The following is a 10,974-nucleotide window of genomic DNA, read 5'->3' on the forward strand; positions in this document are numbered from 1 at the left end:
GGCCGACAGAGGCTTGTTGCGTGAATGGGGTGAAGTCTGCCATCTCTGATTGCCTTGTTTCACTGGTTTTCCTCCCATGACCATCAGCTCAACATGGAGCCATCTTCTTCAGCACGTGTAACACAAGTTCAGCTGAAGTAGCGGCAATTTCACACCTCCAGGAAGTGGACTTTAAAGTGGGAGAAGTCAGTAGGAGTTTCCAAAATAAAAACACAACAAAACAAAAATTTCCACAGTCATTAATCACAGTTCGAAGTTCTTCAACACAAATCAAAGTTGTCCTGCTTTCTTGTCTTCATTCTTTTCTTCAACATGGTTCTTTCACATCGAAGCTCTTCAACGCACTACTAAGTTCTTGCCTTCTCATCTCCTCAGTCTCTTCATCGCAGTTCAAAGTCTCCTCCTCATTCGCCCGTCCTCATCCTTGCCCCAATCCCCCTGGATCCCTCCTCATCTCATCTCTGTATTTCCATTACTGACCTTTGATATGATATACCTGCTGGATGGGTCCAAAAAGAGGAACCACGAGGAGGATCTAAGGATTAGAGGAAATAACCTTGAGCTGTATTGAAAGGAATGTTGCACTGAACTTTGAACTATGTTGAAAGACAACTTTGATCTGTTAAAGAACTTTGAACTGTGATTACTTAAAATGGGATTTTTTAAACTGAGATCCTTCGAACGCAAATCAAAGGCAGAAGAATTTACCTACTGTTGCGACAGCAACCCACATACAGATCAAATGCACTTCTTGGACTTGTTACTCTTAAGTCGAAGTAAAATTAAACTTTTAAATCAGCTTTCCTCCCAGATCAAAGATGAAGCAGAACAATGCTCAGATGCTAAGGCAGGGTGCCACTGACTTTCTGGCTTACTATGGCTTTGCTTGTGCCAGACAGGATTCTATGCCTCTCACTGCTATCAAGAGACATCTTGACAAAGGAATGCTGGACTTTAATGGAGACAGGCTGGATCTCAGAGACTTGCAACCTGTTCTCAACTCTATCTCTATCAATCAACACTTGAACCACATTGCAATAAGAAGCACTCATCTTGGTTCTGAAAATGCAGGTAAGTCAGGATTTTTTTTTTTAAAAAGGACCCATTATTTATTTTTCTTAATTTCTGACTTAATTTCTGATTTTGTCATCTCTAATTTTAGATAAAAGGTATTATAGGCCTACATCTAGGAGGGAAATCCCATTCATTTGCTCCAAGGACATGACACTTGAGCTGTGCAAGGCCCTAAGAGAGTGTCTGACTATCTCCTCCAACCTAAAGACTCTACGACTTAATGGACTTCCACTGAATAAAAGGGACCTCATCACACTGAAAAAGGTCAAACAAAGCATTATTTGCAGTATAAACTGTCCAAGTTCAACAATTGTATAGTTTTATTTAATTTATGCTACAGTCAACACTATTGGCGCTTTTCCATAATACAGTATGCGCAGGTTTGGTATCAGGCACGTCATTTTCCATTACTCTGTAGTACCTCCTCAACATGGACGGGCTCGTATTGTTCAGTTTGATTCTTTCAACTGACGTTGCACTCATGACTCTTCCAGTGATGACGTTCTCCAATCAGTGATCGGCAGTTTTTTGACATCACATTTTAGTATCGGCTCAGCACGATTGGAACCTCGCTAGAGCAGTGACCAAAAAAAAGCACCAGTACCAGGTACTATCCCTAATAGAAAAGCAAAAAAGTGTAGAGTAGTGTAGATGTGTTAGATCACCTTGAAAGAAGAAGAAAAAGAGCTACTACTTCTCACTTGATTTTCATCTGTAGGAGCCAAATTGTAAGAGGTTATAAATAGGAACTAAACCTTACCGAGTCAGGTGTTCCACCTGGGAGGAGAAACATATTTTGATTGCGAGAAAGTGAGAGAGAAATGTTTGTAGCAATCATTAGACAAGGTTTTGGTAGTAAGTGTTTGTCAAAACAATTGAAACAATGTGATTGGAAGCCTTGGTTTACGACTTTAACAAACAAGACACTCATATCCAGGCCCAGCATTTCAGGGCCTTAAGCATTGACTTAGTATCAACATTAAACAGTAAACATTTTCTGAGGAATCAGTTGTCTCAATCATCAGTTTCTGCTCTTCTTTAATATAACTTGATGCCAATTTTGTAGATTATGTTCCCATTTGGAAGAAAATAGATGAAAAAACATGGCACATGAGAGGGCACCAGTTTGATTGACATCTGGTTTCATCCAACAGGTGCCTTGTTGCAGGTAACGGCAGTAGCGTACCGTGGGGTTTCAGTCAGGGCCTTCAGTAAAAAAAACAAAAAAAACACACACAAACACAACCACATACAAAACACACTATTATGCACTATATTCACGAGACAGTTGATCTGCAACAACCATAGCGCACACGCACACCACTGCCCATCTATAGGCTACTGCATCATTACCACCACATCTTCCTTTATGTCACTCACTAGGCAACCGCAATTTCTCAAGCCTCTATATGACACAAAAACAAGTTTCAACATAAGCATAGGCGTCAGCTACGGCACTATTTATGATCAACAGTTTTGTCCTCACCACTTCTGAAAACATTTTTATAAATGTATCATTAACACTTGAACTACCGGAAATGATGTACCTCTTCAGTGTAGGTCTTCCTCTTGAAATAATTTCCTTTTTCTCCAAACGATCGCCGTGAAAAGTGCACACGAAGGAGATCAGATACATGATGGATCGGTGGTGTTAATGCAGTGGCCATAGCTTACTTCAAAACCCGCCAAAGGTCGTTGATGACATCAGCGGGGGCTAGCGCCAGACACATCGCCGCTGACACAAATGTCGAGGCTTCACAACTGGAGTTTGTTTTGCAACTGGAACAATGTGTCCAAAAAGAAAGAAAATGACCCTAAGTCTGTTGGATTGTACAATAAACACTCAAAAAACACTTTTTAGTATGACAGCACATCACAACCTCAAACTTCTGCCATATCAGTCCATTAAAATATTTTACCACAGACATTCGTGCTGATAAATTTACCTCCTACCAACCACTTTGAAACGCATAAAGCTCTGCATGGCAGACATTTGCAGCCCTTCCTGGAAATTAAAAAAATCAGTAAAAATTCATTCAAATAGCCACTATGTTTTGCATACAAATATCATTAATAAATTATGAACCAAACCAATTATTTTTGTAGGGTTTGGAAAAAAGTATGTCCCTGGAACACCTTTCTCTGGCCAATTGCCCAATCTCGGACGAGGGTTTGGAGGGTATGTGTGTGTTCACAGTATTGGAGTTATATTGTTTGTGTTTGTGTTCATGTTGTAACTGTGTGATGTCTTATGTTTCAGTCATTTGTAAAATTGTGAAGCACTCTCCAAACATCAAGAGAGTAGATTTCTCAGGGTGCAATCTCACTTGGAGAGGAGCAGAGCACATCGCAAGCATCATCAAGGTGGAAAATCTAGTTTTTAACACTTTTACTGCCATGACATGTATGTGACATGAGACAAGATATCTTAGATTTTGGACGACTTCATCTGCGATGTCCAGTCTTGCATATAATACATAAAAGAGTAAGATACTAGAGTAAAAGTACAAGTATAAGAAAATGACTTTGGTAGAAGTTGAAGTCACTTTTTAATATTACTTAAGTAAAAGTCCAGAAGTACAGTATATGACATTGACTGTCCTTAAATATCAAAAGTAATTTTCTGATATGAGATTTAATTAACTTTTAGAAGTAAAAGTAAAAGTAAATGAGGAGTAAAGATTAAGTGGTAGGGCCAGTTGTCTTTCAACTGAAAGGTTGTGGGTTCAATTCCTGGTCTATATGCGCCGTTGAGTAAGACACTCTTTTTGCAAGAACAAAAAATGGGTGAATGGCAAATCTCAAGTGTAAAGCAGCTCATCAAGACAAGAAAAGAGCTATATAAATACAGACCATTACCAACTCTTCTTCTGATTTTATCTGGTAGTAACGAGTGACAAAGGTATTTAGGGGAAATGTGGTGGAGTAAAAATACACAATTTATTTAGGAATTGTAGTGGAATAAAGTAAAGTAAAAGTTGCAGGAAATATAAATAACAAAATGAATGTTTTTGAAAGTATTTCTTCTTTGTTGTTGGTGATGTCCTTTCTTGGCAATAAAGGATTTTGCAATGCTGCTACAATTATACATTAAACATTGAATTAAGTTATTTTTGCAATGACAAACAAGAATTGGTCAAAACTGAAGTCACACTGTCAAAAACAGGTGTATGTGGAGCAAACTTAAAGTGATAGACACAATCAGGATGATGTAAAATACTTTTAGTTTTTGTGTCATATAAGTCTATTTATTTATTTTTATTCTGCCCCTAGAATTTTGTGATTAAAACATTACACAGTATAAAATGTATTTTTACATTGTATTTAGTACTGTTAGTCACTATAAAAAGGTACGGACAACATGAATGTCAATTAATTGCTGCTGATTCATTCTTGTTACAATACATAATAAGTCAGCACACTCAATGTAGTTATATTCTACAATAAAATACAGATTTATCTAATTTTATTCCAACTTTGACTGTGCTTGCTTCCGCAGTGAGACGTGTTGTGGATAAATGAGCTTACTTTGATTACACGTATGATGTTGTGAGAAAGAGTTTTGAAGCTGAGATGCATGTTGGCAATGCAGAATTGACCAATGTTTGCAAGTTTCCAAGTGTTTTTTTTTCCCCCCTCAGTATCAGGGTGTGCAGAGGCAGGGTATCGCGTGGGCGAAGTCTCTCAGATATCGTCATCCACACTTGGAAGAAATGGGAGGTCTTCGCCGTGTCACTCTTAACGGTAACTCTTTGATCGGGGACTGTGGTGCCGCTGCTATTGGGCATGAACTGGCAGAGGATTTCTGGATGAAAGGCAAGTGAACCCTGAGAGCAATACAAAACAAAGATAGAGGATTATCACTGTCCATGTTTTATGTTTCTCTTGTGTGACTGAACAGCGGTGGACCTACAGAGATGTGGTCTTTCCAATGAAGGAGCTTACCATTTGCTTGAAGCTGTGAAAACCAATTCTGTTCTGTGTGTACTGGATATTCACAGTAACCCCTCGGTCGGTAAGACATCATCTAGAACAGCCTCAGTCACCCTTTTACAGTTATTTGAAGCATAATTAAGTAAAAGTAAAATTATTTGTTACATGGCCTATACACTCAGTACAAAGTCCCACGTGAGCTAGTGCATGGTCATGTCCTTTTGTTTACTTTTTTTACTAAAAGTTATGAGGCTGTAGCACTGGAATTATAAATTTAATGGTCTACGGCATAATAAAAATAAGACTGTAAAATGTTTTCTTTTACAGACAAGGGCCTAATTAAAGCTATAACAGAGAAAGTAAAGAGGAACAGAAATTCCGGTGGACAGTCTCTGCAGGTTAGTGCCTGCAGCTACTATCACTATGAGGGGGGAAAAAAATGCATTTGCCGTGTAATAGCTTAGTGCTCGATGTCTGATGGAAAGCTGTGTCATCAAATCAGTTTTTGAATTTACAGCAGTATCATTGGATCAAGCCTGCAGCCACTGAGCCACAGAGAGTTCCAGGTCCAATGAAGCAACCAGTGCCCAGAAGAATCAGGACAGGCACGTACACATTTTAAGTGTTTCTCTCAACTACTAAAGCTCCAGTGTGTAACCTCTGTTGTCCCCAAACTGCTGAACATCCAGGTTTTTGTCGCAGCAGACTGCCCTCCTGAAACTTTTATGGTTTTGTGTTTCTGTCATGATGTAAAACAATCACTACCTGTGTTCTGAGTGCAGATAAGAAAAAAAACTGTGTATTTTTTATTCAAACTAAATCCTGGGAGTGACCATATCATCACTTAGTAAAGATGCAGAGAGCAAATCTGACTCATAATTGATGCAATTTACTGAACATATTGGATTTCTTTTATTTTCTGACTGTATGAGATAGAAAAATTTGATCAAACCTTACATGATGATGTTGATTTAATGTAAATACACACAACTATTACTGCTACTACAACAAAGTATGAAATCAAATTATATATCATTGCTTTGATAACATTTATTATTATTATTGTTTATGTTGTTTCAATGTTGATGCACACATAAACCAGAAACCCTGCTTTTGCACAATATTGTTTTTGTTTAGTGAATAATATCAGATTCAACAAATTGTATTAATAGTCATTTTTTTTGCCAACAATTTCCTTGTTTAAACAGCATGAAGGCTTTGCATCCATGACAGTATGACCACCGATTGTTAACAGATGCATATAAAAAAATATTTTAGTCCGAGCACATCTTTGTTCTTTAATATCCACCTTTTCACGTTGTTCTTATTCTTGCAGAAACCCGCAGTTCAAGTGTTGCTCCGGTACAGAAACCTCCTCCACGCTCCCAACACGTTCCTTGGCATGCTGCGGCACGAGCTGGACGCCGGAGGTGAGATGTTGTCATTTTTATTTTGTTTACCATTAAGAACCAAAAAAAAAAAAAAAAACACACTGTAGGTTTTAAGGAATATAATTCTAACCTATTTTTACAGTGTATTTACAGGGTACTATAACATTAACCTGGATCAATTATCTTTTTGCTGGATGATTTTTTTGCAGGGGTCTTCCTTATGTAGGAACTGTGGCAAAACAAAGCTTTAACGTAAGTTTTTTTTTTGTTTTACTACATTGCGTTTATTCCACTATTAGAAGAAGAGGTTACGTCAAGGATGTACACAGAATGTAAAATTTAAAATGTTGTATATGTTGTTTTCATTAGGGTGCAACTACTGATCAGATTGCTGAGGACCTAAAAGGAGAAAAGGAAGAGAAAAGATTAAAAGTATATGTCCAGGACCAGGATGGGGTCAGTGGACGACAGTTTGACCGTTTGCAGGTGACTGAAAATGGGTTATGTCCCAAAAAGGATCTTTGTGGAATGTATTTCTTTTGGAGACAAATGTCTGGATCGGTTTTTGGATGTGTGTGTGTGTTATCCTTTTTCCGATAGATGGAGCTGAGTGAGTGTCGTCTGAGGCTGGCAAAGGAGAGCACAGCCAGACTGAGAGCTGAGTCAAGGCTCAAGGAGGTGAGTTTAAATAGCTTTACTCTGTTTGACTAAGCTGGGTAATACACCAAGAATATAAGTTCTGATCATTCTAACACCCTCAATTTAAAGATCTGTTCAATCCATGTCTGGACTGAATAGCTTCACCCTTATTATCTCTTATCACAGTGATGACCAAAGTCTGGGTCGGGACCCACAGATGGGTCGCAGGAGTTTTTTTTGTGATTTCTTTTCAATCTTTAAGTCAAGACTTATCCGTATGTAGCTGACATCACACAACCAAGGTAACGCCCTATGGAAGGAAAAGACGTACTGTACATCCTTGACAACACAAAAATCAGATAATATGCGGGTGGATAGATGGTGATGCCAAAACATACAGAGAACGGAAGAGCATTTTACCGGATCCCCACAGATCCAGAAAGACGGCTCAGGTGAATCACTGTTATGAGGTTGTTGTGCTTTCAGTGAGAACAAGTTGAAGATGTCATACTGCAGGTCTGGAATAATGTGTGGCTGTTTCTGGCAGGTTGAACCCAGCACCAGTCCTGTTCATTTTTGGAAACTGGGTCACGGGATGTCCGGAGCAAACCAAATGATTCATTTACCAATTCAAATTAATATTACATGTTACCGATATGGCTGTAAATGCCTAATAAATAATGATACTCCACTGTTGCCTTTTCTTCTTATTCGTTTTCAGTATGAGATATGGAAGGCATGTCTTCCTGATGCTAAACACTCCATGCCAGAGGCGCTTGCAGCCGCTGGCTCCAGGTCAGCACCGCGTACTGTCAGTGTTCTTGAGGATGAGGCTGTACTTGAGAGTATAGAGAAATCATTTATCAAGTTCCATGCCTTCCTGGATCTCCTCAGGGATGCTGGGTGGGTAACTGGTTTCTCTTTTAAATTTGGACTTCACCAACTGGCGTCTGGATCTACTGCAACAGTAAACATAATTGTATAAGCATTTCAGATGCCTCCAGTCATGGCTTGACCTCATAAAAAGGCACTTGTTGCTACAGAAACCATTTAGTAATTTCACTATTTACTTAATGTGACATTTGTACTTTAAAATAAAAACTTATTTCTATTTTGTCTCATGTTTAATAGCCTAGGTGAGCTTGCTGCAATGGCTGGACATGACGCTTCAGATTTCCATCCTCTGGGAATACCTCAGCTGTCCACTACAACTGGAACGTATTTGGATGTTCGGAATGCTATGACACAGACGGTTGCTTTTCATTCTTTGGTAAGGATGCAATGATCACAAATGACCACAAATCCATATCGTTTTGGTGAACTGTTTTATAGTCGGGCTCCAATTACTTTCATTTAAATCTATCCACATGGAAATGGAACAAAATTCAATCTTTTTCTTTGCTGTTGTGAAAATGTTGACCATCAACATGGCATCATTTCAGGAAATGTCTTTATCCACAAAAAAAAACCCAACAAAACAACTATAAAGACTGTAGTACATACTGTATGTCCGGCCTGTAAACACTGATTCCATACTGAAAATAAACTTTGCAGATTCCCTTCTAAACTATTACAATATTTAAATGATAATGACCATTCTGTTTTTGGCATCCTGCAATATGTAGAACATACAAGCTAATGGCTAAGATACATTTAATGATAAGATCGTGCTCACTTACTGTTGTCACCACTAAGCAGCAGACTAGCGCGCAGGTCCTTCTTTACTTGCTGTGCATCAATGTAATGGTACAAAGACAGTTGAAAGTAGAAAATTGTGAGATTGCAAAGCCAGGAAGTTGAAGCTGTGTGGGGATGCCAAGACAGCAATGGAGGCTTGCTTACTTCAAGTGCAGATTTGTCAAAACCACCTCTGTGTCACATCTGACCATATTCATTTTGGAAAATTTGAGTTCCTCAGAGAAAAAAAAACTTTAGGATCACATCTCTGCTCATTTCTGTCTTTAGGTACATAGTGATCCCCCTACTCTCCCTGATGGCCCAAGAGAAACAGCCACACCCAGATCTCCATCCTCCATCAGGAAGCACTTCTTTGAAGACATGCAACAAGATGTGACCGTTAGTAAGGCCTCTGATCCTGCAATACAATCTGGTATGGCTGAAAAAGGACCAGATCAGTATTACAAGCCTTATTTTTGGCATGATGTGGGTCCTGAGCACAGCGTCTATAGCAAAAAATCAGTCGATGAGGTTTTGTTTGGTGAATCACATCAGATTCAACAAAGCAGAAGCAGTAGCAGAAGTTCACACCTGAGCGACCTCCTTCACAGAAGTCCTGATTCCCAGAGCAATGGTTCTCATGGTAGATCCTCCGTGCGATCGAACATTACCTGTGTGTCTGTGGGATCAGATGGGTGAAGGAACAGGGGTAAGGCAGGGAACTGGCTGCCAATTGAAGCACCGGGCATCAACTGACCCATGTTCTGCACAGTTTCTATAGTCAAAAGACTCTGCTAAGAGTTTTTGGTGAAACTTTAAAGAGTCAATAAACACAACAGTCAAAAATCTTTGATGAGGTTTTGTCTGATCAAACATATCACATTCAGCAACACCACGTAATGATGCACACGGTGTAGGTATTACGCGGGATACACAACATAACTTAAAACTGCACCAGACATAAAGTGAGTCACAGGACTCACCAAAGGGAGGGGGGGCAGGAGTTGACGGTTTAATCTTTTCAAAATATAGGTATATTGCTTATCTTTCCTGAATTGTGGGTGACCTTTTAAGAAAGGCAACCTCATTCATTCAGCAGCATGCATAGCGTCACCATCACCAGCGTTTCACACATTCACTCATTAATAACAACAGGCTCAGTGTTTTCTCTGGTATTAATATATGGCAGCACTCACAGACACAAACACACACAGCTGCTCCTTTGTGTATTACATTTTATAAGTTCTTCTCAAAACTAAATACAGACTAATAGCAAAACCAGTTTTCTTTTTCTTTTTCTTCAAAGAGGCCATAGCATGGTCCTATGTGAGATACGGAGGTGTACTTACAAACATGAAGTTATGTTTATGGTCAAAAACCTCCTAGTCACTGCAAATGAGCCGATGTAAATGTCTCATCACTGACGCTCTCGTCAGCCGCTCTGTTTCAGACCAAAACCACACCCGCGGAACACGGACTGTCTTGTGATTGGCCAGTTACCTGGAAGTGATGTAATTGGCACGTCAGCTCTCAGACCCGCAGCTCCCCCTCTGTAAAGGCGGATGCACCGCTAGCAATTATCAACATTATGTCACACCTCGGCGTAATTCCTTACGCATTTGATCCTGAGTCTGACCCAGAGCAGACACTGTGACAAGTGGACCACCTCCATCGCAAAGACTGCTGCAGGACAGCAGATACATGCAAATGAAACACGAGTGAACGCGTGTAGCTTAGCCTGTAGCCGGCTATCACTAAGGCTAAACAACAAAACAAGCGCACAAAGTGAGTTTTACGGTTTGTAAAAATTGTAATATATGTATTGTTGGCACTGCTCCTTTCTTTAGGTGAAGTTTGGTGCTGTGTCCTGCTTTATATTCAACCGTAGAAGAAGAACTACTCTTGTTGTAGCTGCTGAGCATATTGGTTGTACGTAGGGTTGCCAACTGTCCCGTATTAGCCGGGACGTCCCACATATTGGGCCTAATTTATTTGTCCCGTACGTCCCCTCTCTTGTCCTGTTTATTGACTGTTACGCTGATCTAACCACTGAATGATACAACAACAACAGCAGCAGTAGTGCTGATCACGACACTTGAGTGATGATGACAGGTGCCCTCCCACCTCGTGGCGGGAGACGAGGTGGAGTCCTGCATCAGTCGCACATGATCAATATACTGTAAGTAAACGTGCAAATTCATCCAAATTAAACTACAAAGGATAAACCTGCAAAAAAGAAGAGACTGTGCAGCTACAACAA

The 10,974-nt window shown here is 39.6% G+C and overlaps 1 protein-coding gene across 1 annotated transcript; it reads left to right on the top strand.

Annotated features, from left to right (window-relative positions):
- Nucleotides 1–703: 703 nt before the first annotated feature.
- On the top strand, nt 704–9,908 carry LOC131473018 (centrosomal protein of 78 kDa-like). The gene is made up of 13 exons (XM_058650537.1): nt 704–1,071; nt 1,163–1,338; nt 3,181–3,253; nt 3,335–3,438; nt 4,716–4,890; nt 4,976–5,089; nt 6,344–6,437; nt 6,608–6,650; nt 6,768–6,884; nt 6,999–7,076; nt 7,759–7,940; nt 8,169–8,307; nt 9,003–9,908. Exons 1-13 carry the CDS (start codon nt 819–821, stop codon nt 9,411–9,413), a joined length of 1,959 nt encoding a protein of 652 aa, XP_058506520.1. The 5' UTR covers nt 704–818; the 3' UTR covers nt 9,414–9,908.
- The last annotated feature ends 1,066 nt before the right edge of the window (nt 9,909–10,974 follow it).

This window comes from Solea solea, chromosome 14 (genome assembly GCF_958295425.1).
Source record: "Solea solea chromosome 14, fSolSol10.1, whole genome shotgun sequence".
NCBI classification, from domain to species: Eukaryota; Metazoa; Chordata; class Actinopteri; order Pleuronectiformes; family Soleidae; genus Solea; species Solea solea.

Bases quoted from the DNA above. Each gene is read 5' to 3' on its own strand.
- LOC131473018 (XM_058650537.1), top strand. From the start codon at position 819: ATGAAGCAGAACAATGCTCAGATGCTAAGGCAGGGTGCCACTGACTTT. The intron at 7,077-7,758 runs GTGAGTTTAAAT...ATTCGTTTTCAG, and splicing joins CTGAGTCAAGGCTCAAGGAG to TATGAGATATGGAAGGCATG. The intron at 7,941-8,168 runs GTGGGTAACTGG...CATGTTTAATAG, and splicing joins GATCTCCTCAGGGATGCTGG to CCTAGGTGAGCTTGCTGCAA.